The sequence below is a fragment of the Brassica rapa genome, chromosome A01 (assembly GCF_000309985.2).
Source record: "Brassica rapa cultivar Chiifu-401-42 chromosome A01, CAAS_Brap_v3.01, whole genome shotgun sequence".
Classification (NCBI taxonomy): Eukaryota; Viridiplantae; Streptophyta; class Magnoliopsida; order Brassicales; family Brassicaceae; genus Brassica; species Brassica rapa.
Window position 1 is genome coordinate 3,431,787 of NC_024795.2, and position 23,334 is coordinate 3,455,120.

The window sequence follows — 23,334 nt, forward strand, 5'->3', positions numbered from 1 at the left end:
CATTCACTGAGACTGAGAAAGCCGCTGTAGAGATACATACCCTTATCCAGAGAATAAACTGCGCAGGCAGACCCATCGCTCGCAACACAGACGTGATAAATGACCATTTAACCGTGTCAAATGCCTTGGAGATGTCAAACTTAACGGCAGCTCTATTGGAATTTGATTGCTTATGATACCCATTAACAAGCTCAGAAGCTAGCAGAACGTTTTCCAGCAGCAACCTCCCTTTGATAAACGCACTCTGATTCTGTTCAATAGCCTCGGGGAGAATAGTCTTAAGCCGACGAGCGAGCACTTTCGAGATAACCTTATAGAGAAAGTTACAGCATGCTATAGGTCTATAATCTCTCATGGTCTGTGCCTCCTCTGTCTTCGGGATGAGTGAAAGGATAGTAGCATTAACTCCAGTGGGTAAGAATCCAAATATAAAGAAGGATTGCACTGAGATGATGAACTCGGCTCCTACAACAGGCCAAGCCGCTACAAAGAATTCCTTGGTGAACCCGTCTGGCCCTGATACCTTGTCGTTCGGCAGAGCTTGCAGTGCAGAGATGATCTCCTCAGCGGAAACAGGGGCTACCAGCCCCGCAGCAGAGCCTTCAGAGCATCGATAGGTTAGTAAATCTTGCAGGAAGGGAAGGGAATCTTCTTCGGTGCCCTGATCTTGTACTTGTAAAAATTTCTGAAAGTACATGACCGCTTCCTTCTTGATATCTGCAAGGTCTGTGAGTGTTTCTCCAGCTTCATTAACCAGACTTTTGATGGTATTTTTTGATGATCTTGTCTGAACAGCTCGGTGGAAGAATACCGTATTCTGATCTCCTGCACCCAGCCACCTGACGCAAGACTTTTGTCGGAAGAATTTTTCCTCAATGGCTGCCAATTTGTTCCATCGTTCAGTTGCCTCTGCTGCTGCTGCAAAGGTTGCAGGAGATGGATCTTGTAGTGCCATATTTTGCAAATGACACATCTCATCATAAGCCAGTTTAGTTCGAACAGGCAAATCCCCATAGTGGGTCTTGTTTAACATCCGTAAATCATATTTGAGAAGCTTCAGTTTAGCTTGGAATCTACTCAGAGCTGCTCGAGAATGATGAATAACCTGAGTAGAGTCCCAAACACGCTTGACCGTTGGGAGGAAATCAGTGTGTTCCGTGAGATAGTTGAAAAACCGGAAAGGCTTTCGCGCATCATTTGGAGAGCCTGATAGCTGAACAACACACCTAGCATGATCTGAGATGCCCCCTGCCTCAAAACGTGAAGATGAAAGAGGAAAATCTCTGAACCAAGCCGCGTTGATAAGAGCACGATCCAGCTTCTTACCTATCGGATCCTCATCCCGCTTATTCCACCATGTAAATAATGCACCTGAGGAAGCCATATCCACTAGATTACAGTCTCCCACCAAATCTTGAAACTGCCGCATCCCTAGCTGCGATGCTTGACTACTTCCTCCTCTCGAGTGCTCAATTAGGGATAACGTTGTATTGAAGTCTCCAATGACAATCCAAGGAAGATTAAGATGCATATAAGCTGCCTGAGTTCCACGCAAATCTTCCCACAGACTTCGTCTCTCCACTTCACAGTTAGAAGCATACACTGCAGAACATATAAATTGCTCTCTACTCTCTGGAATTTGAACAGCACACGTGATGACCTGTGCACTGCTATGTAGCTTGGTAACAACCGCCCTCTCCGACCAACAAAACCAGATACGGCCCAGGGGATTGAACTCGTAGTTGGCTATGGAAGCCCAACCTGGTAATGCCTCTTATATTAACCTATTGATGTTTTTGTTTATTTATTTAAAAATGATTTCATTTTTTACAGTAAGTTTTTATGAATTATTATTAATTTTATGATATTTGGTTAATTGGTTTTCTTGAAAATTGTATTGTAGCAGATTAATATATACTATATATTACTGTTTGTGTTTTTATTTTCAGCAAAAAATAACAACAATTCATTGTAATTAATTTAATTTTTTTTATTTTAAGTGAAGTGGAAGATTTGTAAATAAGAAAGAAATGCAATGGCTAAATGTGTAAATAAAAAGAAATATTTAATCTGCTATCCGTGTTTCCAAACAATTCTCATTTAATCTGCTATCCAAGTTTTCAAACGACATAATCGGTAAATGAGAAAGAAATACAGTGACTAAATATGTAAATAAAAAAAAATATTTAATCTGCTATCGTTGTTTCCAAACAACTTTCATTTAATCTACTATCTAAGTTTCCAAACAGTACTGAAAAGTACTTCAGTTTTAATAATATAGATGTTATCATCATAAGATGTAATAAGGATAATAAAAAAATGAATTGTATCAAGAAATTAAAAGAAAATATTCAGGTAATACTTTTTTGTAAATACTATTGTGTATTGTAAAAATAATATGTCGAAGCTTAACCTAAATATATATGTGAAATAAATAATATACAATTAATATATATATGTGGTCATAATTTTTTAATATACAATTATTTATTAAAAAAGAAAGTTAGTTACTTATACGAAAATAATAAGAGTACTTTTACTATTTTCTTTTAATTATGCTTTAAAAAGCTAATATCATTTATTTTAAAGTTAGTTTTTCTTCATGCTTTTATTAAATAATTTATTATACTTCTAGGATTTTACAATTTGTTTTTTTCTAGCATTTGTTTCTTAAAAGTTAATATTTATTTTTTATAATTCTATATCTTTAGTATCTTTTAAAACAAACATTATAATAAAAATAATAATAATAATAAGACTATTAACTAATATATATAATTAATTTTGAAGGAAAATCCTTTTTATTATTAGGAAGAAATATTCATAGATATTGTTTTGTTTAAAATTATAAACTAATAATAACTTCAATATTTCACTTGATATGATTGCAACATGTGTCAATAAAAAAAATTTAAAATTTGAAATGTGTTTAATAAAAAGAAGCCACTTTTAAAATGTGTTTAACATCTTATGATTAGGATTTAAAAAAGGATAATTACTATTAAGAAATATTATTTTCTTATTTTAGTGTATATATTTTTGATTATGAGATAGGTTAACACATATCACATTTTTAAATATATAAATAACATGTGTCACAATCATGTTAATTAGCAATTTTGAAGAACCAAGCTCAATATAATCTTTTATAATTATATTTCCATTAAAGTTTAGAAAAAGAAAATTATATTAAATAAATTACTTTCAAATCTTTTTTTCAGGATTTTGAAAAATGAAAATTTCCAAAAGCATTACTACTAAATATTTTTTAAAGATTATTTTTAAAAGTAGTTTATATACATGTGTTTAAATAATTTTTAAAAGTAGTTTATTTAATTCGTTTTAATTATCTTATTATATATTTTTAACATTATATATTTAAACACATGTCCCAATATTTAGAAAGAAAATTACTATCAAATAATATTTTGCAATTATCTTTTGATTAAGATTTTACAAAAGGAAAGTTACTATTAAATAATATTTAGAATTACTTTTAATAAAATTCATTTTTGTTAATATCTTAGTATATATATTTGTAATTATGAGATTGATTAACACATGTCACAATCTTAAAATATATAATTGTCATGTGTCGCGATCATGTTAATTAGCAATTTTGAAAAACCCAAGCTTTATATAATAAGATATGTGTCATGAAAAAAAAAAGAATTTCAACATATATCATGAAATGTGAATGAATTTATCTTAAAAAAACGAATAACAGAATGTTTGTATAAAAGTAGAAAATACCAAAAAAAGTTAGTGCTCAATCCACAGATTAAACTGGGAAAGATTAAATTTAATGCAATATATCATTCATTTTCTGACCTTTCACAAGTATGATTAATAATTTTGTTTGGCAAAATATCTAATAACTCAGAAAATAGAAAAATAGTTTCAAAATAACATTAAACAAGTGTTTGTGACAAAATAGTACATAAATATAAACAAAACTGTATCGAGAACAGTTGCAACATGATCTATTTGATTTGAGAGTTGATAATGACATCACTTTGTTTAAAGAGTGATTGAGTCTCAGGCCGTTCCAAGTAATAGAGATTTTAATAAGATCATTGGAGGTAATTGTTTGCCAATGAGATAAACATCATTATCAACTGATTGCATAGTAAGAGATGAAGAGTTTTTTTTTTTCAGATGCTTCGATTGCAAAGATTGCCAGAGAAATGGTAAATAACAGTTTATTGGACAAGAGTTATAAAATCTTTTTCTCATCGTAAACTTTTTCTATTGTGTTGAATCTTTTTTTTCATATGTAAACTCTTACTCTTCTAATTTGGTATCTTCTATGGCAAACACTAGTTTGGTTTTGTTCTTTTCTTCTCGTAGATTTGGTCGTTTGACGCAATGTCAAGGAAAATGAAATCATGATGTAGATATTCCAAGAGAAACGGAAGATTTAATGAGTGGAAAGATAACAATCTTTGGTGAAAATACAATTTAATGTCAAAGGCAATTTTGTCTAGGTAAATTTAGAAGGTTGGAAGATAATCAACTTCAAAGATCTTCGTAATAACAAAAAAATCATTAAAAATAATGATATTTTGACCAAAATCTATAATAATTAATACATTTTAAAAGAATTTGTAATTTACATTTTAATAATTAACTTATTGACCAAAATCTATAATAATTAATAATTAACTTATTTTGCAAAATCGAGAAAGTGTTATTGCAGTTGTAACCCTCAAACTAATTTTTAAAAGAATTTGTAATTTACATTTTAATTAATGAATGAACTTTTTTGAGAAATATTTACTATTAATATTAATTAATAAGGGTTGGAGTTTTTTTTATAGTTGTAACAGTAACAATACAAGTCCCTTCAGAAAATCACATAATAGTGAAACTTATATCAAGAACTAACCCAAATAAAGGTAAACGTAGATGACTTCTAGACCCATTTAGCGACTAAAGCCGAAGTGGTAGAAGGGGAAATAGAAGCAAAGAGCAGGAAGGATTCTCTTCCCAGTAGAATATAGGTAAGAAAGTAGCCAAAATTTGAGAAACTAATTGGAGACCACATGAAATGGCCCAGTCGTATTAGGTCATACTTGTGGAACAACCCAGCCGGAAAAAGAATTAAAGAAGATGGCATTCAATGACCAAAAGATGGAGCAACGATAAAAAACACGATTAATCTTGCTTGTCGTTTGTTTCAGTGGACAAATCGGAGATCCCACAGGAGGGCTATTGTCAAACTAGAGAGAGCTAGAGCCTCAGTCTAGCACTTGCTTCAGTTGGATTCTGGTACCTAGAAGCCGTGATTCGGTTCTTGAACATGAGCTCCCTTCAAATTGGAATACTTTAAAGGTACTTTTAAAAAAAAAATCATTTAATAATATGATTTTAAATAATTATTATAAAAAATTATATAATTTAATCGGCCATACAATACTTAATAAATACAAAATTGCATTAAAATAATAAAACTATTTTTATTTTAAAACAAAAAAAATTCCTTCTAAGACTACGAATTAATCCTTTTTTTTTGTACAAAAATATCAATTATCCAGTTTCTTTTTGTTCTAATGAAATTTTATTGCCAACAAAATAAAAATTAATTAATGAATAAAGTAGGGTTTTTTTAGCTCTTTACACAAGTATGACTCGAATGCCCTAGCTAGTGCAGCTGGAACCACCAGACGATGAGATTCCCGGTGCACATGGCGCTCCGTCGACAGTTCTTCAGCACATCGGTGAAAAGTGCAACATGTGAGAGGTTGCTCTCCGCTCTCTCCGAATTTTATAGGCAGAAGAATATTAATTTGTCACCAAAGCCGTCCCATAAGATCTCTCCACACGTCAAACCCGTTACTATACCAATCTCATTACGTTCCATTTTCTCCGAGTTTAGGTGGCAGAACAATCCTTCCCTGGTATCATTCCTACAGTATGCTACGTCTGTCGATGTATCCTCACTTTCCTCGCTCAGTCTTAATCCCAACTTTAAAGATACTGTGTCCTGCCATGCAGCTGTCCTCCATGTTTTGACATCACATGGAATCTCGTGTCACGTCCCTAGGATCTTCATATCCATGACAAAGATGTGCCGTTCGGTGCAAGAATCTATGTTAGTTGCTGATTTCTATAGGAGGTTTAAGTCTCAGCTTACCCCCAAATACTGCCACGCATTGTTGGATTTATTGGCAAAATATGATGTGGTCGTTGAGATGAAGAAAGTTTATACAGAAATTTTGGAGAAAGGTATGGTCTCTTCTCGGGGTACTTACACACCCAATCTCATGATTGAGTCATATTGTAAGCGTGGATATGTGGTTGAGTCGAGACAGTATCTCTGTAAGATGATTCAAGCTGGCTTGGCTCCTGATCTTGTCACGTTTACATCTTTGGTTCTTGGTCATTGTAGAAGACACCATGTGGAAGCTGCTTTTCATGTTTTCAATGAGATGGTAGATCATGGGTGTGCACAATGCTATGAGAAGCTCATATTAGAGATCTGTGAAGTTAGGAATCTTGAAATGGCGGAGAGGGTGTTGGATCAAATGCTTAAAGAAGGAATAGTTCCAAGTGATAGTATTTTTATTACCCTTGTTAACCGTTGCTGCATGCTTCAAGAGTATGGAGAAGCTGTGAAGATTGTGGAAGATATGATTCGTTGTGGTCACTTACTGCCATTTGAGTATTGCAAAACGTTGGTTTACAGGTTGTATGACGTAGGAGATAAAAGGAGAGCAGGATCACTTATAAAGAAGCTGCTTTGCTCTGGCTTTTACCATGATGAACTTGCTTGTGAAAACTGGCTTAACATAGGGCAGAGCGGCTCGTTGCTACACCTTCTCTTTTATGAGTTGCAACCATCTTCTGCTTTGTTTTTGTAACGTTGACGAAGAAACTATATGTTAAATAATTGTTTTCTTACGAGTTTAAAATGTGAGCACTAATTGAGTTTAAAATTTTTGTTATTGAATTTATTTTCCACAGTTGTTGACACTAAAAACAAATCACAAAAACATCCAACATCAAGTAACTATGGTAGCCTCTTGTACGCCCAACAACTAAGAAGAAGAAGAAGATAGTTGTTAGATTATTGCGTCTCAAGTGGAGGAGAACGTGTGAAGGCGGTGCAACTAGGAAAAAGTTAACTCAACCATCCGGTCTGTTGTCGAAAAAGAGAGATTGATCCGTACAATGCCTGACTCGAATCTCCTTGAGACCGCCTTCGCTCTGATCGACAACAGACCGGATGGTTGAGTTAACTTTTTCCTCGGACTCTGGACTCCACCAGTAGATGGAATCTGCGGAAGATAGAAACTCAGCTTTGAGGTCCAAGATAGTGTTGAGGGACGGGTCTTGGCATAGGTTTTTCCACGTTTTGCAGACCAGCATTTGTCCGTTCCGTCGTTGTCCCATGCTCAGACGTGAGAAGATGCCGAGGAGACATTCCGGAGGCAACTCTGTCCAGTCAGGGTGGACTCTAGATCCCATCTGATCTGGAATGAAGAAGAATGTACTGAAAAAATAAAATTGTGAGATCCAAGTGATTGCATATGGTTGTGACGGATACCTTACAACAAAGAAGAAAGAAGAAGATATGTTAAGATAAATAGTCCCATTAAGCAAATGTTAAGAACAGATGAAATTATTTTGATGCGTGTAGTAGAACAGTCAATCATATATTATGTTCATTGAATTTAGAGAGAGAGAGAGAGCTTCCTCGTTTCGGTATGGAAAAAGTCTTTGGTCAGACTTTTCTATTAGAGGTCAGCCATTTCTAGGCCATTTTAAACAATAAACAATTATTGGATTAGAGATTTTAGAAGATTTTGATTTCATTTTAAAATCTCTTTTTATTCAACAATGATTTTTAAACTAGAAAATTATTTGTAAATTACATTGTATTATTGAACATAGAATTTTCTTACATGCGTGTGGATACTTTACATCCATCTTTATTTAAAAAAAATTCGAGAATGAATCTTATACCTCTAAACATGTTACTTGGTAAAGAAGAAACATATGAAGAGAGAAATCGGCAACTTCGTTCCGCCATGTAGATCATCGTTTCCTTTAGGACCATTACCAAGCATTTCCTTCTTTGTTGCTTCGTCGATCATTTGTTTACCAGATCTGGTTTAGGTCAATGCCCTGGACTTTGTCAGTGACAAACGAAGAAGATAGTTAAATCTCAGGAAATTAGCTAGCTGTTGGAGTTCTTGCGTCTCAAGTTACCTAACATGATATTCAGACAGCTTCGTTATTTCGATTAGTTTGTTATATGAAACCTGTTCTATTTATTAAAAACGACACAAAGTAGTATACATGTTGGCGGCACTTCTGCAATTATTCCTGCAAAACTCATTATTTTCGATTATTTGTTTTTATTGGTGGCCATTATCAACTGATTAGTCTGATTAGTTTTGCAGCACTAAATTAGTAAATTACACAAGAGACAATATTTTGGTTTCGGTAAACGGCGTTGCATATTTAAAATCTAAATGTACACTATTGTAAAATCCCAGTGGTTTTAACTTGTGATGATACCTTATACAAACCAACATATATAACAAATATTTTCTTACAAATTAAAATCAGAAAAGCAAATTAAAAGAAACTGACACTTTAAATACAATCTACATGCGTCTCCTTGGTCGCAAGGTTGGAGGATTTGGTTATCCTAGCTTGATCTCTTTCAAATTCCTTAACGTTGAGGTACTTGTTGTAATACAATCGCTAGTCAAGTAACTGCACCCGAACAAGTCCAAGTACTCTAGATTTGAACATTGTTTACATAGTTTTGAAAGGGCTCTATCAGTCAATGTGGAGAATCGAAGTTCCAGGTGCTTTACCTGACTCATGTATTTAAGAATACTTTGTGCATCAGCATTCCCTAAAGTTTCGAAACTTAGACCCTGCACATATATGCATTGCCGCTTCAACCTCGTGATCTCCAAAGGCCGCATCAAATTGCGTTTCAGAATATGAATATTCTTGCAACTCGTACCAACTAGTTCGATACAATAACCAGATATTTCATAAGAGCAGCTTATATCAAGCTCTATAAGCTTCGTGCAGTTTGATGCTATCTTCCTCATAGACTCAACAGTAATCTTGGGGCTATATGTAACCCCAAGTACTTCAAGATTAGGACACCTACAAATCAAGATTTGATCAATCTTATGCAATCAATCTCAGCGGATCTAGGCAAACAGAAACGTAGGTACCTTTCGGCGACGTAGGAGAGAGATTGATCTGTACAATGCCTGACTCGAATCTCCTTGAGACCGCCTTTGCTCCGGTCGACAACAGACCGGATGGTTGAGTCAACTTTTTCCTCAAATTCAGGACTCCACCAGTGGTTTGAATCTTCGGAAGATAGAAACTCAGCTTCCAAGTCCAAGGTAATGTTTAGGGATGGGTCGTGGCATAGCTTCGTCCATGTTTTGCAGACCAGCATGGGTCCGTTCCATAGTTGACCAATGCTCAGACGTGAGAAGATGTCGAGGAGACATTCCGGAGTCAACTCTGTCCAGTCAGGGAGGACTCTAGATCCCATCTGATCGAGAACGAAGAAGATTGTTAGACTAGTGATTGAATATGTTTGCGACGAATATCTTACAACAAAGAACCGATCAAATTATATATATTAGTTTTCAGAATACTTGTTTCTTGATTTAACTTTTATATTAAGAAAGCAACTCCGCGTTTCCGTGATCGCTGACTTCTTCGAGGGAGAGAGAGCTTCGTTGTTTCGTTTGGTCTTTGTTTAGAGTTTTTAGAGTTTTAAAACTCTCCAGCTATTTGAGCTTAGCCATTTCTAGGTCATTTAAAACACAAATGATTAAAAGAAGATTACCTTGACTAGAGATTTTACAAGATTTTGTTTTTGTTTATAAAATCTCTTGTTATTCAACTAATATTTTTCAAAAACTTTTAAAACTGTGTTATCGAACGTGAAATTTATGTAATTAACTATTTATAAGAACATGTATCAAAATCATTGTTATTCCTTTTTTTTGAAAAAAAAAATAATTGTTATTCACATCTAAACGTGAAATGATTTCTTTTATAAATAAAATTTGCTTCTCTATAATCAATTGCTTCTTTCTATAAACAATAGTTTTCCTTCTCAAACGGAATTATTTATTTTCTCTACCAGTCCTTGCATGGTGGAGTGGGCCGAGTGGCCCTCCTAAGATTTATCGCTAGTCGAGCCATAAGCTCTCAATCGAATCACCGCTTCAAATTAGCGGGTCCATAATCAATCTTTCAACAACTTCTTTGTGGCTGACACAAAAAATAAAGAATCTGTGACCACATTCTAACCGGCTCACAGAGACATGGACCAGAACACAAGACCTATTTGTGCTTAGCCATTTAAAGGTCATTTAAAATACAAATGATTAAAGGAGATGATGTGCTAAAAAAAAGATTAAAGGAGATGAACTGGACTAGATATTTTACAAGATTTTATATTATTCAGCTAATAAATTTGAAAACATTTTAAATTATGGGTTAAATTTTCAATAATTCCTGCTTCAAATTAGCGGGGTATATGATCAGTCAAATTGTCAACAATTTCTTTGTGGCTCATAAAAAGAACTGTGATCTGTGACCACATAGTGTAAGCGGCTCACAGACAAATGGACCAGAGCACAAGAGACATAATTACTGGCCCTTGGCTCGTGGTACCGATGTCCGACAAGTCTTTCAGGTTATCAACTTTGATGTGCAAAATAAAGGTGGCTATCAAGTAAAACAGTTCAAATCATTTATTAAAATAATATACAATTTCATCTAAAACTATAATATTCGGATTTACTTTTTTTTTTAAATCAAGAAATTAGAACAAAACATCCTAAACTTGCAAAGAATCTAAAAATTTATTGCTTAAAATATTTTTGACAAAAAATAAATTTTAAATGACTAGTTTTTGTTTTCTCAAACAAATTATAAGTTTAATAACACTATTTTAATTAGAAACAGAAACTGCACGCAGATTTATTATGGCATATGAAGAGAATATGTAAAAGAACATTCAACACATAAAATGAGATTCTGTAATCACCAAATTGGATGTTGAGACATATGAAAATTATGATTTCAAACCGTTCAAATCTTTATATAGCTACACTTGTGCATGTATATAAAAAACCCTTTGAAGCATATGTGCATACTGGGCCAAATCACAGTATCTCAAAACCCTAGTTGCTATTCTTACTTGAAAACCCTCTCAAACACTTAAAGCCACTGGATCTTGCCATGAAACCTTCCTCTTCACTGCTGCTCTGTTTAACTCTTTCTCCACGTCTCTGCAAATCGGCAACTTCATCTCGCAACGTAGATCATCGTTTCCACTACCAAGCATTGCCTTTTTTGTTGCTTCAACGACCACTTGTCCACCATTCGCTTCCGGTTCCTCTTCTTCTCTCTACAACCAAAACACACAAAATCAAGCTCTGATCAGTTTCTCAATTCTCAAGACACCAACCAAGGAAGAACCTAAAAACATGAGAAGCTGTTCTGTCTTTTTACCGAGATCTTGTTTAGGTCAAAGGCCGGGACTTTGAAAGTGCTCCCACCTCCGTTAAGATCAGGAAGTGGAGATGAGTCAGTCAGAAACTCGTCTCCTCTCCTCCTTTTCGAATTCTTCTCTAATGCCAATTCCTCCTTCTCTCTCAGAGAAGAGCTCTTTCTTTTACTCGGCACCTTCACATCTCCAGACTCAGACAATCTCAACAAGTTGGGAGATGATGTTTCAAGAGTTTGCTCTTGCTTCAAGTGTTTGTATCTACGTCTCAAGAACCTATACCGTTTTGATCAAAACATACTCAGTAAGAGCTACACCAATGTACCCATCATCACAAAGCCAATTAAACGTTAAGAGATGAGAGGGTTAATATACCTAACTTCAGCGTCAAGGTTTGATCGTCTCTGTTTCATCACCTCCAGTTTCCTCATCTTAAACTCTGTTTCCTGAAAATAACAAAAAAAGTTCAAAGCTTTATCTTATATCTGCTCGATCAGAATCAACCCAACACCAACAATTCCAAATCGCCAGATCCAGATGGAATCGAAGAGGAACCCTAATTACCTTTCGCAATTCGTGATAATCCTGCAGAAGGGATTGATGCTTGAACATGATCCTGGGATCGACGGAATCAGTAATCTCCTTCATCGGATCGGATCAGAGAATCGCAGATACGAGCGAAGAAGAAGGAAAAAGTAGAGAGGAAGAAGAAGAGAGAAGGAAGGAGAAAAGGGGATTAGGTTTAAATGGTGGCGAGAGAGTCTTATTCCTTGTATGAAACTCCTTTCTTCTTGACCAATGACTTATGAACCCACAAAGAAGAAGCCACCACATCATTACAATTTCTAGATTGTTATTGTAAGTAATTAAATTTTTGGATTTTCCTTCTTTTTTTTTTTTAGTTGAGAGGAGTTTATGAGACAGACCAGACAAGCAAACAGAAAAAATAGGAGTAGTCATCAAGATGGTAAAGGAAGATGAAGGAAATAAAATTGAAAACTTTTCTTGTTTTTTTTTTTCTTCTGTGTTGTGTCTTTTTGGAAAGTTGCAGAAGGGCATTGAAATGCTGACTAGTACACAGGAAAAAAGGTTCTTTCTTTATTGTGTTTGTTTTATGATTTATAGGTTTATGTCTTTGTGAGTTGGGTTTGATGATTGGTGGAGGGTTGAATTTAAAAAAGCACATATGGATGGGTCATTGAAGAGATAAAGAAATGAAATTTTGTGGACAGATAATTAATTAAAAGAGATGGGGTCTAGAGAGAGACATCAAAAATTAAAGAATTGGGAAAGATGAAAAGAAATAAAAGATAAAACAGGAGGAGAAGAAAACTATGGAGGAGGAGACTGAAAAGAGAGATGACTGCTCTGGTGTGTATGTATGTGTATATGAACTGGACCCATCCTGATAGACTTACCATTATACCCTTTGAATTATTTTTTTGTTAAAAATACTGACTAATAAAATTATTTTTTGACAAAAAATTGTTTGTTGACCAAAAAACAAAATTTTTATATTAATTATAGGTTCCTTGGGTTTTCTCATCCTAACCCATCTTATATATTAAAATAGAAGTCACAACCTTGATTCATGTGTGATTTTTTTTAAAATAGACTTAATGGACATATTCCTAGAAAGTCATGTTACATTTAATATCTAACTTTATCACTTAAATTTTGAGCCTACAAAATTTTTTTATTGGGCTATCAATAATTAAATTTAAAAATAGATGGTCCATTAGATTTATATATAGTATAAATAAAATAAATATAATTTAATGTTGTAATACTATACTTCTATATGCAGAATATTTAAATATTTTTCGAAGTTAACTTTTAAAATTATAAAGATTTTTTTGTTAAATAACAAAAATCATATTATCTAACAATGATTAATCTTTAATACCTTAAACCAATGAAAACAAATTTTAAACTATATAGTTTATTTTAAAAACTAAACAAAAATTAAATGTTTAATTATTTACTCGATAATATAAATCTTTGAAACAAAAATTTTAATTTCTTAAAAACTTTCTAAATTTGTGAAATATTACAATATCTTTGAATATGACAACAAAACAATATTTTACTAATCTTTATATATATAGTTATGATTTTAATAATGAAATAATAATCCGAAAATATATATATAGAAGAAGATACAAATACATGTGAAAGTATGAAACAATCTATTCAATGGAAAAAAAATATACAATAAGCTTATTATGTTTTAAAAATTGATAGGCACATATATATTATAATATTTACTAATCTTATATATTAAAACATGAGTCACAACTTTGATTCATGTAGGATTTTTTAAAAAATTGACCCTCCCTAAAAATCAGTTATCATTCATTTATTACTAATAAGATGGATTAATAATATCATTCATAATATAACATCGACTCCTAAAAACCCGGATTGGTTAACAAACTCACCTTGATTCATGTGTGATATTTTTATTTGAATCATCATTTAAAATTTGTAGTAAATGTATTTCTTTAATGCTAATATATAATCTTTTAACTGCTGAAATCATAATATAATTTGATATCTTTTAATTTAAAATATAAATATAAATATTTAATTTTCTTAACAAATGTGTTGAAAAACGTTATAGCAATATCTTAATTATCAAAAATTGTATATAAATATTTTCTCTAATTTTGTAATTAGTAATAAAATTAATGTTACTATACATTAATATATATATTTTATTATATATTAATGTTATTATACAAATAATCAGTTATCTTTTATAAAATGAAAAACACTATATCAAAGTTTACTATTTTATAGTTATATCTATCATTTTAAAATAAAAAAATTGTATTTAACTAAATATGATAAAATTATTTTAAATTGATAAATTAATATATTTTATTTTGACAAACATTAAAAATTTATGCTAGAAATATAATATGTTGGTAGAACGGGTTAACATTAGTAAATTAGATAATTCATGTATAAAATTAACTTATTTTAAACTTTTTTTTATATATATATATATAGTTATTATCTTAAATGAATAAACATACAAAAATACTGATAAAGGAAATCTAGCGCTTTGAATTACGGATCAGGATCATAATAATTGAATAAAAAATAATTTTAAAATATATATAATAAAAGATACCAAATATATATGTGATGATTTAAAATAATCAATTAACTTACAACATGAAAACTATCAAATTGTTATATTTAAGATAGTTATATATAAACATTTAAATATATAATTAACTTTAAAAATATATTCTAATTATGTAATATATATATATAAACATGAAAATTAATACCCGCACTGTTGTGCGGGTCCAAATCTAGTTTGTATTGATGGCCAAGTATAAAATATAAGCATCAACTAAAGCCCATTAAACTCATTATCCTACAATAGTTTTTCTTTAGACCATCTGGTTTATCGATTGAGTGTGAGCCAAAAGACCAATAACTTCTTAGTATATCGTAGCTAAAGGCTTCTTTTACAAAGAACAAAAGCATGCATCAAAAGTTGCCGCGTTCATGTCGTGTGTCGTTTACTCGCAGTCAATGGGGACATCGTCACATCGACACCGTCCGTGACCATTACACCGGCTTCCACGAAGCAAAGTGCGGTTCCCACTTTCATTTTGTTTTGTTTTGTTTGTTTTTTCTTATTTTTTTCTTACCTAAACAAAATTTGTAGGTCGTGTCTGAAACTGGGGTTACAAAGCTTACAATATCCATTTATTTCTTTTGTGATAAGCTAAATTCAGATTTAGATTTTTTTTTTCTTTCTAAATATTCATATTCCAACTAAGAGTATGATTACTGAAAGTTCTCTCTAAATATAACACCAAAAATATTATATTAAATTAGTGAATATATTAAAAACTTGAAAATCCACACTAAATCCATTAAAATTTCTCAAATAAGAGAATTTCGTTGTGAATTTATCAAGTTTTCGAAATACTTATCAACTTAATATAAATATATTGTGGTTTAACATTTCTATGAAAATTAAATAAATTCAAGAAATAAATCCTAATTAGGAGAAATAATCAAATTTATTTACCAACAAAAAAAAATCTCCTCACCCCGGGAAAAAAATTAATGTTAACCCTATATATAACAGGAAAATCAATTTAGAGATACATAATTGGGATTTTTGCAAAATTGACCTATAACTTAAAGTCAAACACAAAACTAACCTCCTTTTTTTTTGAAAATTGGTTTTGCCCTATTCACCCCACAAGTTCATATAATTTACGAAAATGCCATCCATTTTTTTTTTATTTTTTTTTTCGAAAATGACATTTTTACTCTCTCACCCTCATCATCTTCAAGTAATTACAAGATTGCCATTGTCATCAATACCACAACCACCATGAACAACCAATTTGAAGCTCTTAGTGCTCCTAAAATCGATTTACCCTTCTTCTTTTTCCATTCTTGTGACCTAAACACAACATATCTCTCACTTTCTCTCCACAATGAGCTAAAAAAACTCAAGATTTTGATTCTAAAATTTTTATGGTTCATAGAGTCATAGAAGCTAACGATTATGGGTGGGTGACTTCCGTTTGTGATTCTGTGTGCTTGGAGAAGCCTTATGTATGCTAAGGAACTTATCTCACTAATTTAAGGTATGACATCGAGTTTTTTTCCAGATCTGTTCGTCAGACGACTTACTTGGGAAGTCGTCTGGCTGTAGACGACTTACCTTTCAGTCGTCTGGCTGTAGACGACTTACCTGGAAGTCGTCTGGTCAACGCAGAGGTTATTTTTGCAATTGACTTTGAAATCTGTAACCTGAGACGACTGAAAGTTAAGTCGTCTACTATTGTTTGGTTTCAAAAAAAATTCCAAAGAACCTAGACGACTTACATTTCAGTCGTCATAGGTTAGTTTTGTATTTGACTGGATAATTTCAGAAGTTTGACTTCCCCAGACGACTTACATTTCAGTCGTCTGGCGAAAATTAAAATAATAATATTTTTTTTAAAGTAAACGACTTACAATTAAGTAGTCATAGGTTAGTTTTGCAATTGAAAAAAAAAACTTCAAGATTTAATTATACACAGACGACTTATAATTCAGTCGTCCACCAGACGACTTAATTGTAAGTCGTCCAGGATTTTTTTCCGAGATTCTGGTCAAACCTCGTAAATCCTGGACGACTTACATTTCAGTCGTCTCGTGGACGACTGAATTATAAGTCGTCTGTATATAATTAAATCTTGAAGTTTTTTTTTTCAATTGCAAAACTAACCTATGACGACTTAACTTTAAGTCGTCTACTTTTAAAAAAATATTATTATTTTAATTTTCACTAGACGACTGAAACGTAAGTCGTCCAAAAAGTCAAACTTCTGAAATAATCCAGTCAAATGCAAAACTAACCTCTGACGACTGAAATGTAAGTCGTCTAGCTTTTTTGGAGTTTTTTTTTTAACCAAACAATAGTAGACGACTTAACTTTCAGTCGTCCGAAATAACAGATTTCAAAGTCAATTGCAAAAATAACCTCTGCGTTGACCAGACGACATATAGTTTAGTCGTCTAGACAACTTAGATTGAAGTCGTCCGCGTCTTCTCCACTAGTTTTTAAGTCTTCTACGTTAGTTTATGAATAACTTGTATTTTTAAGAGTGATAAGTAACTTCAAGATATGTAAAACTCATATTTACAAAATATGTTCTCTCCCTTAGTTTTACTAAATTTGACTAAGTTTTTCAATGCAAACTTATAAAAAATATGATATGCTTTGACTAGTTACTATTGTTTGTTTCCATCTCTTACCAACATTCTTGTTTATTAAGATGAGAAAAAGGCCATTGGAGTTTATTATTGCATATGAGAGATCCAAAGATAAGAAAAAGGCTACTGAAGTCTATTATTTCATTGATTTGTAAATATGTAAACACATTGTTAGCACATTTAATACATCTTGGAAAACATTATTACTGATTTTACAAAAAATTCACAACTAAAAGAGTATACATGCAATTCATAAAACAGATCACAAACAAAACTATTATAGATCATTCATCTACAAAGACAAGCTTGGATTCCACTTGAGTAGACAAGACCAGACAACTTTTAAGAAGTTCAGACGACTTCTAAGAAGTCCAGACGACTTCCAGGAAGTTCAGACGACTTTGCCAGAAGACTTTTAGGAAGTTCAGACGACTTCCAGACGACTTCCAGATGACTTCCAGACGACTAACAAGTAAGTCGTCCCAGAAGTTTTCCAGATCTGAAAAACCTGCATATTAAATCCAGATCTGAAAAACCTGCATATTCAAAAACGTTCAAATGGCTTAAAAACAGAAAAAAATGAGTGGAAGATTATATAAATCTACCTTTACAGAACACACAAAAATACATATCTAAAAATAATAGATCTACCTTTAAATTAGTGGAAGATGAGTACCAAATAATTAAAAACCTGCAAAAAAAAATAGATTAGTAACAAAGACATGAGACAAAATTGAAAAATTCATATAAAGTTTGGTGTTTTAAAGTCAAAGAGATTAGAGTGGGTTTGGAGAGTTTTAGTTTGGGAAAAAAGTAAGAACTTTATACAACAAGAAGTTACCAAATGAAGAAAAATCAGACATAAGAACTTACCAAAACGCTCAGAAAAATCCAGACGACTTCCTAGAAGTCCAGACGACTTCCTGGAAGTCCAGACGACTTCCTGGAAGTCCAGACGACTTCCTGGAAGTCCAGACGACTTCCTGGAAGTCCAGACGACTTCCTGGAAGTCCAGACGACTTTGTCAGAAGACTTCCAGATGACTTCCAGACGACTTCCAGACGACTAACAGGTAAGTCGTCCCAGAAGTCTTCCAGATCTGAAAAACCTGCACATCAAATCCAGATCTGAAAAACCTGCATATTCAAAAACGTTCAAATGACTTAAAAATAGAGAAAATGAGTGGAAGATTAGATAAATCTACATTTATAGAACACACAAAAATACATATCTAAAACTAATAGATCTACCTCTAAATTAGTGGAAGATGAGTACCATTTGATTAAAAACCTGCAAAAGAGATAGATTAGTAAGAAATACATGAGACAAAACTGAAAAATTCATATAAAGTTTGGTGTTTTCAAGTCAAAGAGATTAGAGAGAGGTTGGAGAGTTTTAGAATGATGAACATTACATTTTTGTTGCAGCCATTTGAGAGGAGGAGAGAGAATGTGTAAATTTTTCTTTATATAGGGAGACAAAAAATCCAATTAGATTAAATATTTTTGACTCAGACGACTTCCTGGACGACTTACATTTCAGTCGTCTGGTGAAGAAATTAAAACAGACGACTTACATGTAAGTCGTCCAGAAGAGTTTAATATTTTTAGCGGGAAATTAAATATTTTTAGCGGGAAACTAAAATAGAAGATTTTCCAAACGACTTACAAGTAAGTCGTCTGGACGACTGAAATATACGTCGTCCGGGTAAATTATTTAACAGACGACTGAAATATAAGTCGTCCACACCCTAAACATAACCCCTAAACTTAATTATCTAATTAAACACTTCATAAAACCAAATCAAACTTGAAAAGTGTTTACTATACACAGAAATAAACACATATAGGTGAAAACTAATTTTTGAAAAAAACATTTTAGTTTTCCAAAATCTAACCCTAACAATACGTACAATACTACAACATATGTTTGCCAAACTCCTAAACCAAAGTATTTCATGATTCACTACTTCCACTCATATATCTTCAAAACAAATCAATTTTATCATATCTTAATTTATATCAGTTAAAACTGTTTATAATTACTTGATTTTTATTTTTTACGCATCTAAATATTTTTTTACAAGATTTATAAATTATTTTTAAAATAAACTGGTACCAGACGACTTACACTTCAGTCGTCCAGACGACTTACACTTCAGTCGTCCAGACGACTTACACTTCAGTCGTCCAGACGACTTCCAACATCTCAGACGACTCAGACGATTTACTGGGGCTATATTCGTAAAAATGGCTTCTGTTTTTTTGTTTGGTCACAAGGGGCTGAGCTGTAATTTCACTAGGCTTTTAGGTTAGTTTTGCATTTGATTCAAGTTTGGGTATAGGTTTGGAATTAAAATCAAGTTGTGGGTTAGTTTTGGCAAAAACCCCTACATAATTTTCACGTTTCTTTTTTTTCGTCGTCGTCGTCTCTCTCTCTCTCGCGCCCCGTAAAGTTATTATTTTTCTTATTCGTTTTGGTCAATTGCACCAAGAAAACAACAGGAATCAAAGGTTCGTATCCTCCTCCTCCTCCTCTCTTGCTTGTGATTGTCAATTCCGAATCGAATCACGAGATCTGTCTCCTCGGATTCAGTAACAATTATTCTTAGATCGTAGGCTCCTCGATGAACGCTTTCTCTTTAGGATCTGTTCTCTGCGTTTCCTGATCCGATTGCTTCATTGACTTAGACCAGATCTGTTTCTCGATCAATTTCTTCAATTTAAGCATCATCTCCACGATCTGATTTCAAAGTATTGTTTTTTAGGGCACGAATTTGAAGATCGAAGATGTTAGAACAGCTTCTGATCTTCACACGAGGAGGATTAATCCTCTGGACATGCAAGGAGCTCGGAAAGGCTCTCAAAAGCTCACCAATCGACACTCTGATCCGCTCCTGCCTCCTCGAGGAGCGATCTGGTGAAGTCTCCTTCAACTACGAGGCCTACACTCTCAAGTGGACCTTCCACAACGATCTCGGACTCGTCTTCGTCGCGGTTTATCAGCGGATCCTCCACTTGCTCTACGTGGACGACTTGCTTTCGATGGTGAAGGAAAGCTTCTCTGAGATTTATGATCCTAAGCGGATGAGTTACGGTGATTTTGATGAGACGTTTAGGCAGCTTAGGATGGAGGCTGAGGCTCGGGGGGAGGAGCTGAGGAAGGTGAAGGTTGTGAGCAGTGTTAAGAAGCAAGGGCAGGTGTCAAAGTCTGGTCTTGATGGAGGAATCAAAAGTGGTGGTGGTGGATCGAAGAAGGATGATGGAGATGGGGATAAGGATAAAGTCGGTAGCTTGATGACTAATGGTAATCATAAAGATGATGACAAGACTGATCTTGCTAACGGGAAAGAGAACACGGCTGATAATGTTGTACTTGATCCGAGTAAGCTTATGAAGCTGAGGAGTAAAGGTGTAAGAGGTAGAGGAGGTGTGAGGAAAACTGACAGTATAGGTAATAAGAGTTCCAAGGTTAGTGCTGCGGAACCGCCGAAGAAGGCGACGAAGAAGAATAGGGTTTGGGATGATGCGGCTCCTAAGCAAGTGAAGCTGGACTTTACTGATTCCGTTGGTGAGAATGGAAATGGGAACCACGATCATGTAGATATTGCGGCTGCTGACCAGGGAGAGAGTATGATGGACAAGGAAGAGGTTTTTAGCAGTGATGATGAAAGTGAAGATGATGATGATGACGAACCAAGAAGTGATGAGAAGAAGCCTGAGGCTAAGAAGAAGGGATGGTTTTCTTCTGTTTTCCAGAGGTTAGCGTTTCTCTTGTTGAATTTTTTGCTAATTTACTTATATATTACATCATCTGGTATTAAACGTGTACTGCAATCTTTGTTCAGTATTACTGGGAAGGCGAATCTTGAAAGGACAGACCTTGAACCGGCCTTGAAAGCTCTGAAGGAACGGCTCATGACCAAGAATGTGGTATGTGCCTTTACAGTGCATCGTTTCTTATGTTTGGGTTTGGTTATGGCTTTTAATTGAGAGTGTGCTTTTTTTCATTCACAGGCTGAAGAGATAGCGGAGAAGCTTTGCGAATCAGTGGAAGCAAGTCTTGAAGGAAAGAAGCTGGCATCGTTCACGAGGATCTCTTCAACCGTTCAGGTGTTGTGTGCTTTGTCCTTGTGGCTCTAATTGAATCTAGATAACGTTTCACTGTGCAATCTCTAGATTGTTTTAACTGTGGTGTGAAATATATATGACTTCAGGGAGCGATGGAGGATGCTCTGATTCGCATATTGACTCCGAGACGCTCCATTGATATAATGAGAGACGTTCATGCTGCCAAAGAACAGAGGAGACCTTATGTGGTCGTGTTTGTTGGAGTCAACGGAGTTGGGAAATCCACCAATCTGGCCAAAGTGGCGTATTGGCTTCAGCAGCATAAGGTCAGTGTAATGATGGCTGCTTGTGACACATTCCGTTCTGGAGCTGTTGAGCAGTTGAGAACTCATGCTCGTAGGTTACAGGTAATGAAATAATCAAGTAGTCGTTGACTAATGGTGTAGATACTGAGTTAACGAATATTGATGTGAAATACTAATTTTGATTTTGGCAACAGATACCAATATTTGAGAAGGGTTATGAGAAGGATCCAGCAGTAGTTGCTAAGGAAGCCATACAGGAAGCAACGCGAAACGGATCCGATGTTGTTCTTGTTGACACAGCTGGGCGGATGCAGGATAATGAACCTTTGATGAGAGCTCTCTCGAAGCTCATTAACCTCAATAAACCGGACTTGGTCTTGTTTGTTGGTGAAGCTCTTGTTGGAAACGATGCTGTTGATCAGCTCTCAAAGTTTAATCAGGTTCAGTTTCTTACCCGCCAAAGAGTCTCGTTAGATGTTTGATAAAACCTTTATTAACTGTTTTTTTTTTCTTTCTAAACTCCAGAAACTTTCGGATCTCTCCAATTCTGGGACCACGAGATTGATTGATGGAATCTTACTGACAAAGTTCGATACCATTGACGATAAGGTACAGTAAAACATTGATAATAATGATTTATGTTGGCTTGATCTTATAGTATGAAAATTTTAAACCGAGTGTTTGGGACGGGCTCTGTAGGTTGGGGCAGCATTATCTATGGTTTACATATCGGGAGCACCGGTTATGTTCGTGGGTTGTGGCCAGTCTTACACTGACCTGAAGAAGCTCAATGTCAAGGCCATAGTCAAGACACTTCTCAAATGATCTTCTCATAAACATCATCATCACTATCTTCATCACTACCATCATCAATCAATGTCTTATCTTTCATACTTTGTCTTGAGTTCTTGTTTTTTTTTTTTTTTTTTTAGACTTGGAGACGATTTCTTTCTCTTTGGCTGTGTTGTTGTTTCCTTAAAACTCCAAAAGACTATTTCGTTGGAGTCGCTACTATCCCATCCCATGTCTTTGTATGTTGCAACTTTTGTATTGAACTAAATGTTCTTTCCTTTTTTTCTCCTGTTTTTATCATTCACCATGATTATGTTGCTTATTGTAACGGGTTAAGATAAGTAACCAAGGCCGTGTGACTAGCTGGCTGTTTCAGTTAGTAGAGAGGCCTAGGCCATTAGGTTAAGATTAAGTCTAAGATTAATACTTTAAGATTTGGATTCTATCATCTAGCAAACATGGTGTGGTTTGCTCTTGATAACTGGAGACTAGTTGAATAAAAAGTTCTGTATGTATCTTGATTATCATCTCTCTTGGTCATGTATATTACGAGAGAGATAATAACGGTCATTTTTTAGTTATCTTGATAATTAGAATTTATCGTTTTTTCATAATTGGAAGAGCGTGATTCTCTTCTCAGCAGAACACGTCAGAAAATAGGAGTACCAAGGATCGACACGTGTCTAAACACAAAGCCATGTTGCGTTTCATTTAAATCTGGTTTCGTGGGTTTTAATTTGTTATGGGCTTCATATTTGTTAAATTTGGCGATTCCATCAGTTTAGGTTTCTTCTCCGACAATCGATGTCGACACAGAACCAGCGTTTCCCTTCTGGGGCAGCCGATCTTTCACCTTCTTCCTGTCTGTTGCGAGATGAAACCAGAAGCCGAATTCTGACATAAAGCCCTCCAT

At 34.0% G+C, this 23,334-nt stretch overlaps 5 protein-coding genes across 7 annotated transcripts; 2 read left to right on the forward strand and 3 right to left on the reverse strand.

Annotated features, from left to right (window-relative positions):
• Window positions 1-1,950: 1,950 nt before the first annotated feature.
• LOC103852549 (putative F-box/LRR-repeat protein 19) lies at window positions 1,951-10,768 on the reverse strand. 3 transcript variants are annotated; one of them, XM_009129462.3, is made up of 3 exons: window positions 9,662-10,768; window positions 9,207-9,538; window positions 1,951-9,135 (listed from the first exon to the last, which is right to left on the reverse strand). In XM_009129462.3, exons 2-3 carry the CDS (start codon window positions 9,536-9,538, stop codon window positions 8,655-8,657), a joined length of 813 nt encoding a protein of 270 aa, XP_009127710.1. In that variant the 5' UTR covers window positions 9,662-10,768; the 3' UTR covers window positions 1,951-8,654. The 3 variants fall into 3 exon arrangements, with proteins under 3 accessions (XP_009127710.1, XP_009127704.1, XP_018509311.1); XM_009129456.3 differs by having other exon boundaries at window positions 9,645-10,768; XM_018653795.2 differs by having other exon boundaries at window positions 1,951-8,727; window positions 8,832-9,135; window positions 9,207-10,768.
• Window positions 5,688-6,863, forward strand: LOC103855010 (pentatricopeptide repeat-containing protein At5g65560). Its single transcript, XM_009131974.1, has one exon. It carries the CDS (start codon window positions 5,688-5,690, stop codon window positions 6,861-6,863), a length of 1,176 nt encoding a protein of 391 aa, XP_009130222.1.
• Window positions 7,129-7,470, reverse strand: LOC103855021 (putative F-box/LRR-repeat protein 19). Its single transcript, XM_009131985.1, has one exon. It carries the CDS (start codon window positions 7,468-7,470, stop codon window positions 7,129-7,131), a length of 342 nt encoding a protein of 113 aa, XP_009130233.1.
• Window positions 10,769-11,009: 241 nt separating the features above from the next.
• On the reverse strand, window positions 11,010-12,868 carry LOC103852566. The gene is made up of 4 exons (XM_009129470.3): window positions 12,077-12,868; window positions 11,888-11,958; window positions 11,518-11,788; window positions 11,010-11,413 (listed from the first exon to the last, which is right to left on the reverse strand). Exons 1-4 carry the CDS (start codon window positions 12,158-12,160, stop codon window positions 11,216-11,218), a joined length of 624 nt encoding a protein of 207 aa, XP_009127718.1. The 5' UTR covers window positions 12,161-12,868; the 3' UTR covers window positions 11,010-11,215.
• Window positions 12,869-19,606: 6,738 nt separating this feature from the next.
• On the forward strand, window positions 19,607-22,743 carry LOC103852575 (signal recognition particle receptor subunit alpha). The gene is made up of 8 exons (XM_009129481.3): window positions 19,607-19,767; window positions 20,022-21,014; window positions 21,102-21,186; window positions 21,271-21,366; window positions 21,471-21,731; window positions 21,824-22,069; window positions 22,155-22,238; window positions 22,329-22,743. Exons 2-8 carry the CDS (start codon window positions 20,044-20,046, stop codon window positions 22,452-22,454), a joined length of 1,869 nt encoding a protein of 622 aa, XP_009127729.1. The 5' UTR covers window positions 19,607-19,767; window positions 20,022-20,043; the 3' UTR covers window positions 22,455-22,743.
• The last annotated feature ends 591 nt before the right edge of the window (window positions 22,744-23,334 follow it).